The sequence below is a fragment of the Halichoeres trimaculatus genome, unplaced genomic scaffold, assembly GCF_033239565.1.
Source record: "Halichoeres trimaculatus isolate MK-OKI-2021-1 unplaced genomic scaffold, fHalTri1.1 fHalTri1_scaffold_9, whole genome shotgun sequence".
Classification (NCBI taxonomy): domain Eukaryota; kingdom Metazoa; phylum Chordata; class Actinopteri; order Labriformes; family Labridae; genus Halichoeres; species Halichoeres trimaculatus.
In genome coordinates, this window is record NW_027437188.1 from 6,916,349 (window position 1) to 6,929,491 (window position 13,143).

Below are 13,143 nucleotides of genomic sequence, written 5' to 3' on the forward strand. Positions count from 1 at the left end.
AAACAGGTTTAAAAATTTCTCTCAATTACTCCCACTTACACCAGAAGGTAATCTGGGATGAACAACCAGATTGCTGATTATCTGCAGAGCTGAATCGGGGTCAAACCAGCCCAAGACTCCTGTTGTGTGAGCCAGGCTGTAATTGTAATTGGCCCTAAACATCTCTTTTCCTTTAACACAACAACCTCCAACTCCTTTTTGTAAACTCATAAACTGGTTAAATCCTGGACATCATAGAGAAAAGGGTGGAGTTGAGATGGGCTCCTAAGTAAACTCCTTAATTGTGCAAAACCATACAAAATTCTTAGTCTTTGTATTGACAAAAGAGACAAGAAATAACATTTCATCCTGTGTAAAGTGTGTAAAAGTAAGGATGAAATATTAATACCAAGCTCAGTTTCTTGTACCAGGCAGTAATTTTACTGTGGAAATAGGCATTGGTTTGGGGTTCATGGGTTCAAAATGAAGCGCTGCAGAGTTTTTTTTTTGTTTTTTGCACTTGCATAAATTAACTTCAATTTTACTCCAGAAGTAGTTTCTTCCTTTGTAGCTGGCTTTCTACACTTTGAAAGCAGTTCTTTAATAGACATGAGAAGTGCCGAGCACATGTGAAAATACCACAAATTATGCAATAATTTCCTTGTAAATTCCACAAGTATTATGAGGGTTATCAACAACTGAACAGCAGAGAGTTTGCCAGAGCTCTATGGTTAAGCAACTAGCATTATAAGCAGCTGCACTGACTCTCTGAACTAGCTACTCAGCCCCCTGCCATCTGGGAAGGGATACTAAAGTGTCCAAGCCTGCACCATTAGAGTATAAAACAGTTTCATTCACCAGGCTGACTGTCAAACTCTTCCATCTACCCCCCAAAAAATACTGGGCGCTAAGTCTCTAAAAAGTGCCTGCAGATTTATTTTGTGCACATTTACGAGCAGGCTCTGAGTAGACAGCTGACAGCTCACTCAGTGCTCTGGTGAGGGTCTGCATCTCTGCAGTAAATTATGTTGTTATGTGTTTCTGACATGTTGCGGGTCAGTTGCACTAGTTCAAAGATAAATATACTATGCAGCCCTGGGGGAATGTTGCTTCTTAAATTGAATTGATTTGTTTTGTATGATACACAACATAGCCTGCTCATGAAATCACTCTACACCTCATTTAACTTTCCCTCATGTTGTTTGTGTCTGCAGTTCCAGCCAACATCTACAAGGTGTCAGAAGACATCATAGTGAACGAAGGCAGCAACGTGACGCTCAGCTGTTTGGCCAGCGGCAGGCCGGATCCTGCGATCACTTGGCGGCTGCTCAACCCCTCAGGTAAGAATCATCTAATCAGTGCTTATTTGGGTCTAAGTCGTTCAAAATATGTTGCAACATTGTGAAACATACCTACTTTTTTTTTTTTTTTAAGTCCAACTGAAGCATTTTGTGGTTGGAGTGTATTAGCTTTGGTGCATGTGGTCTCAAAGGTACAGGTTAGTGACCAGTGGCCCTGCAGCAGTCAGAGCTGGCCCATAAGATTATTCTGACTTTGACTTGTGTTTACTTGTTTTTGATTCAGCAATTCCAGTACAGTAAGTGACAAAAAACAAACATCCACATGGCCATTCACACCATCCATGCTGGTTTCATTCTTTCCTGCGATGTAGTGTAGATAAGCTTTACTTCAAAACACCTATGGTGGTGTAAACAGTTTTCTTTTTTTCTCTTTGCAAATCAAAGGAGCTGTGAGGAGTTTGAAGTTGATTAAAACTCTCACTTCTAGATATATGTCTGGTTGTGATCCACACTTTAAAATGAGATTATTAGCACCAATATTGCTGGTTACAGTTTATTTTAAACTGCTACTTCTTTGCCTCCCGATCAGATAGAGCAGGACCGGATCGATTTACGGCACGTCTAGGTCTCTATGACAACACCACACCGGCTGACAAAGTTTAGTAGTGAGTAGAGAAATCTAAATTTTCTCTGCTGAAAATGATTTCTGTGATTAATTTTGTAGTGATAGTAGACACTGGAGCCTAACTGTCACACAGAAAAAGGACAGAAGAGCAAAAGAAAGTGAGAGTGATACAACCTGAGCTAACGGCTAAATAGCCTTTAAATGATTAAACAAGTAGATTATTAACTTATAGATAAAAGCATCAAGGGAGAAGTAACAAAAAAAGGGGAATAAATAAAATAATGTAGAAAAAGTCAAAATGATGGAAAACAATGAGATCAGAAAAATAAATAAAACTATTGATAGATGGATTAATACATAAAGTGAAAACTATAATTCTTATAACAGGACTTATAATTCAATCCAACAATTAAGGGGATCAGAAGAGGTTGGGAAAAAAAATAATAGATTAAGGAGTGTGAAAATTCAAAATGATGAAAGAGAAAGCATTTATCAGAAAGATTAAAATCCTATTATCACATTGAAAATAAAATCAAAAAAGGGGCAAATTTCATTAAAGGAAGTCTGTAAAAGTGAGTTTTAAAATGTGATCCAAATTTTTGGTTTTTAATTGGTTTGTTTTATCGGGAGGTTTATCATTATTGGGGTGGAGTTTTAGGGGAAGTGTTTAGATAGAACAGAATAGAATAGAACAGAAAATAATAGAATAAGTCACAATGAAATTTAGGATAATACAAAATGGTGCAAGGATGCGGGGAGCCTCGAGCTGCAGTGTCAGTGCGCACTGCCATCTTGGCAGAAAAATGGATGGATTGGCGGCTTTATAGGCAACTTGAAGGATGTCATTGTGTTATTTTTTCTGAAACCTTACCTAATGGTGATTAAATATATCAATGAAAATGCCACCTACTCTGCTAAAAAAAACTGAAAAAAAAAAGAAATTAAATCTGCTTTAAGTGCACTCCCTCTCCACCTTGTGGCCCAGAGTCTCCGCACACTGTCATAAATTTCTGTAAGCGAGGCGTCTGTTTGTTTTTGAAATAAATGGAGATCGGATCAGAACAAATGTACTTAGTTCAAGAAGACTTTTTACTGGATACAACCCACGAGGTAAGGTATTTATCAGTACGGTTACATGGCAATACAGTTTGAAACGTGACATCATACAAACGTGGCAGCTGGCTATACCTAACAACATCAGCAGCTCAGTGCTCCAACGTATCTGTTGGCTAACGTGACAACAAGTAAACACTGTCAGTTTGTTAGTCGTTTACTAGCTGTTTATATTAAGCACAGCTGGCAGCCCAGTGCTCCGAGACATGTCCGTTATGTGTAACGGTTAGTGAATCCTGGTTATGTCCTGCTAGTCATCTTCCAAGCAGAGCTAATGTAACCTCCCTTTTCATTTTATTGATAGACTCTCAAGTTTGAGCAGAATAACTGCTGACTGTGGGTTGGAATGAACATTAGCACAAACATTTTAGTCCCTGTGTTATACAGTGATGTTTATCTCCCTCTATTTAATGTTTAATGTTTTCATCTCAATGAATCTCTGCTGTGCTATCGTCTTTCAAAGAAACATGTAGACATTAGTTTTTAGAGGTGCTGTATAAACATTATTTTCATTCTGTGAACAGGGTTTTGGCCCACTATATAGTAGCTAAGAGACAAAGTCCTCTGAGAACAATATTTTTACCTACAAACTGACCCCTGCTGTAAGTGATGAAAAGATTCAATCAGCATTCAAATTTCCTCTACAGAGAAAGGAGAAATGCTGTTTCTGGTATTTCCTCCACACACGTCACAACTTCATGACCTCGACTTGAGAAAATCCTTCCTAGAGCAGTGACATGATGATAATAAGGATTCTATCAGGTTTCCTCATGTATGACAGCCATGTTGATGTTAGCACATGCTATCAAAGTGTGCACAGCTCGGTTTTTGGCACATCGTCTGTATATGTGTCCACAGATCGAGAGGATAGTGTTGCTTTTGAATTAAATCCATTCTCAGAGAGAAGACTAATGTCCTCCACTGCTGATAAGCTCCGTGTGTGATGGATGGAGATGCCTGAGGTGACAACATCTCACTTTGATAAGAACCCTGGGCTGATTGAAAGCAGTTCTATTTGTTGTCTTTATCAATTACTGTGTCAGTTTCTTCTTTTGAACATTCAAGCCATGTTTCATCAAAAACACTTTTTTTTTTTTTCCTCTCGCTTGGAAGTTCAACAAATTAGATTGGTGTATTTGCTTCTTTCGTCTGTTTGCATGAAGCTAAATGGTGATTTGGTAAGCTCAATCCTTCCAGCTATGTGGATGTGACAGGCTGCTTCATGGAGCTCAAGGGGAAAAATGAAGGCTTCCATTTACTTTCTTCTCATTTAAACTGAAGAGGAGCCCTCAAGGTTCAGATGGTTAACAAAGTTAGTCTCTTTGAGGCTCTTTTGTAGGTTTAAAAAGACTTTATTACAGTGAAATAGAAGGAGACGGACATAGAGGACAAGGAAAAGATATATCCAGTGGTAGATTTTTCAAGCTAGCAAGAGTCTGAGCCTTGGAATTTACACCAATGCCATTATGTTCTGTTTCTTTCATAAGGTGGCCTTTCCTGTCATTGTTCTCCTGTTGAAAAAGTTGTGGACAGGCCACCTTAGACAAATCTTTGTTCTTGACTGCAAGAGACTGAAGGTGAAGCTGTGTGATAGAGAAAAAATCCTGTTCCAACTGTATCTCATAAATCATTATCGACGCACACGCCTTATGAGATGGGTGTTCTGTGTCATTTGCAAACACACTGCAGCTTTTGTTTCTGTTCTTGTTGTTTAGCGGGTGTCTTTCGTCCCTCAGAATCCATAAGTCTAACCCAGTTTATGAGCATGTGTGGGACTGCTGAGCGAGATAATGATGTCTGGCAGCCTGTGGTCTCACCGCTCCACGCCTTTGCCTGCCTGGGCGGTGACGCCGCTTCGCTCTGCTGGTGAGGCTTTCAACTTTTTTTGTTGGAGCTGCAGATGCTCATGGCTGTCCAAGTCAAGAGTCTGGGTTTTTACTCAGAGAGTGACTGAAGTGTCCGTTTGACAGTCAGATGATGAAACCTGAGCCTCGATAAAGGCTCTCACTTATTTACAGAGTGGTCAAATGGCACCAATTCAATAAAGATGAGTCGTATGTTCACATCTGACAATTTTACCTATTTACCTTAGAAAAAAAAAGAAGAAGAGAAAAAAAATCCTGTACAAACTTGCCAGAATTACTCTATATAAGTGTCCACACTCAATTTGTCAGAAGCTTATTTCTCCTTCAGAAGCAGTGAAAGAAAACCACAATGCAGTTACCAACATAAAACTTTAATAAATCTTTAACCACATGAGAAAACAGCCCACCACATTCCTCAAAAAGCTCTGTGAGTCTGGAGAGGCCTGTTTTAAAATGTGAAACCAGATAGTAAAATCAAAGTGAGAACAAGAACGCTGAAATGAGTAAGATAAGAAATGTTTCTGAAGCCTGAAATGAAAGAGCCATTGATTTTCGAAAATGAAAAACACCAGCCTCGTGTTGAATGATTTTCATGTGTTTTTATAATTTACAATGAATTATTTAGAGTTATGAATATGGAACGGGTATAAAAGCTAAAAGAACTTTTTTTTTTCTTTTTCTAACTAATACACAAGAATGCAGATGTATTAGATTGGCTGGCTTTTTATTCCCCGGGGTCATTTGATTTCTCAGAGATCTGTCAAACAGATGATACACGGTTTCTTTTCAACTGAAAACACTCAACTGGAGATTATTTAAGGAAAATCAATTTGCATGGCCCTGACAGTAGATCAAACACTGTTGTTCTGTTTGAGGAGTGAAGACAGGTTGACACTTGAACACATATAGAAAAACCCAAGGGGAAAGTTGCTCTATTCCACAAGGAAATAGACGCTACAGTTACAACACAGCTTCCATTTACCCTTCCATCTCGCAGCTCTTTTTTGTTGCTATCTGGGTCATGATCAGGGCTGAGAGATATAAACCAAAAACTATATATTTTTGTCTGTAGAAAAAAAAAATTCCCACGCAGACCTGACAGGTAAAACAGTTGTGACAGAGATACAGACATGTCATAATGCAGACGTGTGTTTATCACACAGATTATTTCAGATTTATCTTTTTATTTTCTCCCCTCAGTCCATAATCACCTTCCACACTGCACTTCATGCAGTCCCCCCACTGTTTCTGCAGATGGAGATACAGGAAGAATAATGACACTGTTCCAATATTTGTTTCATAGGTGTCTGTGTCAGCCTATATTTTCATCCTCCTTCTACTTAACACCGAGCGGAGGCAGAGCTGGAGAGAGCCCTAATCTGATGAAAAATGGTTTGGGTTGCATAACTGAAAAAATCCACTTTTTCATCTGAACTTGTGCCCTTGAGTCTCGTAAGACGTATAAGTACAATTATTAACTTTCTTAGCAGCTTACTGCTCACATTAATATTGAAGATGAATTACCTGTAAGTTGCACTTTCATCTTATGTTCGTTTATAGTTGGAATACATCTGTTCTCATATTAAACAATGATTATTGCAAGACATGAAAAAAACTGAAATAGACCACACCCACTACCTGTTTCTGCCCTGAAAACGGATAATTCTTTGGTTTTAGTGTATACACATAGCAGTGGTGTTTGCTCTAAGACTGCAAGGTAAGATCAGCTTCCTCTAAATTGTCCCCAAAAAAGTGGTGATATGTTCTACTGTGTGTGCATTTCAATGACAAAATATGCGCTAGAATTCCTTCATCTTTTGTTCAGAATCAGCTACCTATCACAGGTAACTGACTCCACCTCCTTCTCTTTCATCTCCGTAGCATCTCAGCGCTTTAACACAGTCGGACGCTGAGCGTCTTCTGACTTCAGCGGGGAAGCGTAGAGTGGATTGTTCCACTGTGGAAACTGGACAGTCAAATGCTGGGCTTTGTCCCAGTGTTTTCTTAACGTAAAACCAGCCAATCAGATTGAGCCCCATCATTCAGCTGTGACGTTTGAGAACCAAAAACTAAGTTTAGCGGCGTCCACATGAAACCATGAAACCGGAGTATTCCAAAATCTTCACTTTGGCCGGAGTTTTCAGGAAATATCGTTTTTAGTGACGTAAAGCTGCAGTTTCATGTGAAAGACAGGCGTAAACCTATAAACATATAAGCGGTTTCCCAAATACCCGGCTACGTGTGGACATGGCCTAAAACACAAGAAAACCTAGAAATACACAACCCAAACACCCAAACCATGACAATCGAGTGAGTAAGCAAAATTGAATCCTAACAGGAGAAAATAGAGGAAATTACAGCCATAACTCTATGAGCTCGTCCCTTGGCATTATCTTTATGTACACTGTATATCTGTTAAAGTCTGCAACATGTAGCAGTGTGTTGTGTCCTTGTATCTGTTTTGCTTGTTTCAGAGATCTTTCATTCACTTGAATCCTTCCTTAGTTCCTGTGCTTTTTCTCTCCTCATGTTCTTCTGCTGGTGACTGGTCCTCCATCAACCATAAATCCAGTGATTGGTGCTTTCACAGACAAGCCTTAAGCCCAGTCCAAGACTAAAATGCAGTTTCAGCTGGACTAACTTTAAGTCACTTGCACGGACTCATCTTTAAATAGTCATAGATTTTGTCTGTTCTGGATTAAACAAAGCCAATTGCAAGAGGGTGGATTAGAGCTACTCCAGGACTGAATTGAAGTTTATGTTAATCCTGCAAAGAGGCAGGTTTAAAATCATCTTAGTTCCCTTAGTTTGTGAAAGGGAGCACACAAATGGTTTGGGAGCATGGAGTATTTGGAATATCAGTTTGATGAAATGACTTTCTGAGACCACTTTCATATGTACAAAGAAGACGTACTGGAGAAAACCCCTGCGCTTGAGCCTAGACTTTCTTCCATGTCTCAAAGAGGAAGGCCTGTACCCAGTTTTCTCCAAATGCTGATCACTTTGAGGTTCTTGGCATCCCAAGCCCTCCTCTTCTTGTGTTCAGTGGCAGCAGTGTGGGTTTTACTTTCAACGACAGCATGATTTCCCACAATTTGTTTAAGTAGAGTTTTTTCAAACTCAGTAAAGTTCTTCAAACACATTCTTCTGGCTTCACTCATGTTTGGTGTCAAAAATCCCGACAGCAAAGCCACCCTCAGTTCCACTCCAGGTTTATATAATCACAGTTAAGCTAATGGGCTGTGCTCCCACTTAGACCAATGAGAATTGACGCAGGTGTTGTCATTGAAGCTTACTCCAGAACCAAGCTTTACTAGTCTGACTAAGGCCTACTCCTGGCTTAATATATGCCTTGGTTGTGAAACTGGGCCTTTGTTTCTTTGAGTTATCAAGAACTAATGTTTTTGCTTTGTTGTCAAAAAGAGGAGGTAATGGAGCTTTATAAATGTGGAAGGATTGATTGAATATGACGTGTGTGAGTTTTTGACTAAACAGATTCAAGTGTATAGCACTACAGGGGGAACAGTGAGTGCCGTAATACAAGTTCTTAAAGATATTAAAAGATTTAAAGGTGAGGAGAAGGATTTTTATTTCTATCCTAGATTGTGCATGTAGTCAATACAGAGAAGCTAATACACCAGAAACATCAACATATTGTGCTCAGCTGGGATCTATAATGAGTAGCTGATAGTGCTGCAGTTATTCTACCGATTGATTTTTTGTTTTTAACCTGTGGCCTTCTCACCTCATAATACCACAAGCATACAAGGTGAGGTTTTCACTCCCATGACTCAGACAGCGGACACTTCCTCATTCTTAATCCACCTCTCTGAGTCAGCTTTGTGCCGACCCAGCCTCTCCATGAAATGTTTGTTTTTCTTATATTAACACATCATTATTTCACATTAGTTTGGCTTTTTTATACCAGCTGTTAAAACAAAATGTGAATGTTAGACCGACTACACACACATTTCTTTTGTGGAGAGTAGAAAACAACTCTTCTTTATGTTCAGGGTTCTGTTTGAAATGAAAGCTGACTTTGCTGTCCAAAATAATTACACCTATCAAAACAAAAAAGCACACACAGAAAGCTTTGCTTTGCTCCTTTGTTGCTCTATGCTTTGAAAGGACCAGACAGGATGGAGCACCGTGCTCGTGTGGTGCTTGCTGTCTGCACTCAGGGTCAGTCTTTTTGATGACTCAATGAATGTTATCTGGTCTGGGACAGTTGGTCAGACAAAATGAGACATTAAGAGACGTAACTTTTGGACTCCATGAACTCAGGTAGGAGCTCTGTTAAAGTTTTATGACATTTTGCAGACACAAAAAAAGATGCATCAAAACAAGTCTCTTCAGCCACAGTTTTAGATGACACCACGCAGGAAACAAACATGGTCTGAAAAGCAAATTTATTTGTTACACACCGAGTAGAGAAGTTTGTTTCATTTTTAACTCATCTGTTCAATAGATGTAAACAGTGAGAGTTGTGAGAGTTACCCACTTGATTTAGAGGTGGGCGTAATGAATGTGATTGCTGGGAGGCGTATAGCTTACACTCCTCAGCTCCACCTCTTTAACTGCTTCTGTGTTTACCAAAAGTTAAATCAAGTCAGCACAGCACAGCACTGACTGGCCTCAAAAATCCCTGTCAGAATCAAATTGGTGAGATTTATATTTTATAGTCTATGATTAGGTCTCATGTTAGAATGCAATATTTACAGCAAAATCAAAGATGCTTACAGCCTGGTGAAATATAGCATTTTAGGTATGTATGGCTCATTTCTTGGGTTGACTGTAGAAAATGGACAGGGAGATCATATAAAAAGTTATCATACATTCGCATTGATAGAGGCACAATGAGTGGACAGAAGAGGGCTGCAGGAAAGCCCTCTTCATCTGAAGATTCACCCAGTTCCTTGGTCATACACTTCTCAAGAATCACCTGAAGAGGATCCATTTCTCAGTTCAGCATTTATTCTGATCTCAAGTAAAGTTTACAGCGCTGGTCCCAAAAGAATGAACCCTGATATCCGGGAGCAAGGTTATAATAGTTTTGGATTTGTCATTATAGTTTAGTTTTAGTTAGTTTTGACATTTTTTTTTCCATTACAGTTTAGTTTGAATTCGTTTTAGAGCAGGCATTCTAGTTTTTATTTAGTTTTGATTTTTGCAACAAGGCTTAGTTTTAGTTTAGTTTTAGTTTAATTTTAGTTTTTTCATACCTTATTAACCAGGTGCAGGATTCTAAAAGGTCAGAGTAAATATTTTGTCATACAGTTTATTTTCAAGTTCAGCATAGTGCTCACTGCTCAGTCAATGCTGATACCGAAATGTTGGCTGCTGCCTTAAACACATGAAAATAATATAAACTTAATATAAAAAATATAAACATAAATTATATAAAAATAATATAAACATAAATTTTATTTAAAAATATAATATGAGCTTTAATAATTAGAAACTTGGACTCTGTAACAATAAAGTCAGACTCACATGAATTTAAACTATTACAGATGCTGTGATTCATTGCTCCACTACGTTTTGTCGCAGCACAGTGCACAGCCAGTCAGTGCAGTAAACAAGCTCGTCCCAGTACGTCGCTGTGATGGTGCCGTACGGCGCTGACAACTGCCGAAAACTGTCGTAAAATTGGTTGGGAAAATGTGTCGGATTAATTTAAATCCTAAAAGCTATTAATGTTGTCAAAAACTATAACTAAGGACATTTTCTCTATAATTTTAGTTAGTTTCAGTTAGTTTTGTGAACACAAGATACAGTTTTAGTTTACTTATCGTTTTTGTTTTCTTTTCCAGTTTTTATTAGTTTGAGTTAACTGCAATGTATTTTAAATTTTAGTTTTCGTTTTTAGTTTTGTTTTAGTTAACTATTATAACCTTGTCCGGGAGCAATACAATTTTATAACAGTCATTGCTACGCCTATCTGGAGGTTGAGGTAAACTTTACACCTGAGAGTAATTGGTCAAAGACATGTCTGACACCACTGTCTCAACCCACAGCTGGTGTCAGTTTTCAGGGAGATGTGCTATCAAAGTGTGTGACTGTTGAATCAGAGCATGGAGCCAGGAGACTGGGTGAAAGTTTACACAGGGTCAAAGAGACCTCAGACACAAGCTGAAGACAGAAGCTATCCCTCCATTCATCAGATAAACATACATCAACCCTGAATACAGCATATAACTATATGAAAATGATAAATTCTGTCAATTATTACAAAAATAAATATAAAACATAGGTGCTATAACACATCACCTCTTTTGCCTGAGTCAGAATTTCAAACATTGTCCGTGCCGTATCCTTTAGGTACCTTGATTCTTCTAGTTGCTCATAAGAATTCTTTTTTGTTTAAGCTCTGAAAACCATGTGTAACCTTCATATTTTCCTCCATTTACACACAGCTAATGGCTGCTTCAGAATGATAAAGGAGTCTTTTAACGATTGAACTCTGACACTTTATCATGAGTTTTATATACAGTTTAAGATTATAGATATTAAGTTACTGCAGTGTTTTGTTATGGTTCTAGAGCAGAATCTGTTTCCATAAAAATAACAGCACAACACGTGTGATCCAACACCAGGGTTTTGTTCATTCATTCATTTTCTACCCCTTATCCTGTTCAGGGTCGCAGCTGGCTCGAGCTAGAAGTCTTCAGGCCAGAGGCTTGATACATCCTGGACTGCTCGTCAGTCAATCACAGGGCTGATACCCAGAGACAGACAACCGTTCAGGTGCACGCTCACATCTACGGACAATTTAGAATCACTGTTTAACCTGAGTAGCATGTTTTTGAATTGTGGGAGGACGCCAGAGCACCTTGAGAGAACCCACATATGCAGAAAGGCCCAACAATAAAGGCCCAGCAGAGATTCAAACTAGTGCTGTGGCTGAGGCAAGGCTATGGAAAGCCGTTTGAGCAGTAAGTTGATAGTTCAGCGCTACTAGTACTCAGTTTTAGAGTACATGTTCTCAATTTTGGTTTACTAGTGATCATGTAGACTTTACTAGTAAAGCAAAAAGTGTCACTAGTAGTACTAGTAAACTGAAAAAATGTTCACCAGTATTACTAGTAGACTGTTTTAAGTCTACTAGTACTACGAGTGGACTTTGAATTGATCACTAGTATTACTGGTAAGCCTTATATGCTAACAAAGGGGTGGGAAAAAGACCAATTTAGGCTTTCCGTTGGCTTTTACTAATACTACTAGTAAGAACTTTTAGGTTGAGTAGTGGTACAAGTGAACCAAGATTTAATTAACTATTAAAGGATTTTGTCAAACTAGTATGCGAGTAGACCTTACCAGTAAAGCAAAATTGACTACAAGTAGACAATTTTATGTCGCTAGTAGTATCAGTAGACTTAAAAATTGTTACTAGTAAAAAATAAAAGCTTTACTAGTACTACTGGTTACACAAAATTATCTACTAGTAGATGACTGTGCTTTACTAATAAGGCCTACTTGCACACTTGTGCACCAAAAACCTTTACTAGTGAAAATAAAGTTTGGTTTACTACACTTAGACTTAAATGTCTCACCAGTAGTACTAGTAGACTGTTTGTAGTTTACTTGTAGTCCTAGAAAGGCCAAAAGAGTGACTAGTAGTACTAGTTGACCTGGTGTAAATAAAGTAGGAGGGGTTATAAACAAATACAGCACCCTGATTGGTTGTCATGTTTTCAAAAACCAATGGGAAGCCTATTTTTTTTTCCAACCCACTTATTAACATGAAAGGGTTACTAGCAGTACTAGTGATCGTTTTCTAATCCTTTTAGTAGAACTAGTAGACCTAAAACAGTGTACTTGTAGTACTAGTGAACATTTTTTGGTTTACTAGTAGTACTAGTAACACATGTAGCTTCACTTGTATTACTAGTGACACATTTTGCTTTACTAGTAAAGTCTACATGTACACTAGTAAACCAAAATTGTGTATCTGTACTCTAAAAATGAGTACTAGTAGAGCTGATCTATGTTTGATATCACTGATTTCAATTTTATGTTCAAATGGCTTTCATACAAGGCTAACAACTGCTCCACCGTGCAGCCCAGCCCCCAGGGTCTTTGTCAGTGCTTTAAACCTTCAAGCACTAAAAAACTGACTAGAAGCAGCCGTTATAAGTTGTCTTTGAATCAAACTGACGAGACTGCGCAATCGTAAAATGACAACCTGCTGCCTGCAACAAGTCGGCTCTGGACTTTTGTCAGTAAAACTTGCTTTTTCTCAGCTGAATAAAACCTGAAA

At 38.4% G+C, this 13,143-nt stretch overlaps 1 protein-coding gene across 2 annotated transcripts in view; it reads left to right on the plus strand.

The window, feature by feature from the left end:
- lsamp (limbic system associated membrane protein) overlaps positions 1–13,143 on the plus strand; it is a 687,086-nt gene that overhangs the window by 581,125 nt on the left and 92,818 nt on the right. For both annotated transcript variants that reach the window (XM_074679520.1, XM_074679519.1), the window contains one exon: positions 1,194–1,319. In XM_074679520.1, coding sequence (XP_074535621.1) covers positions 1,194–1,319 — 126 coding nt within the window. The remainder of the gene's footprint in view (positions 1–1,193; positions 1,320–13,143) is intronic.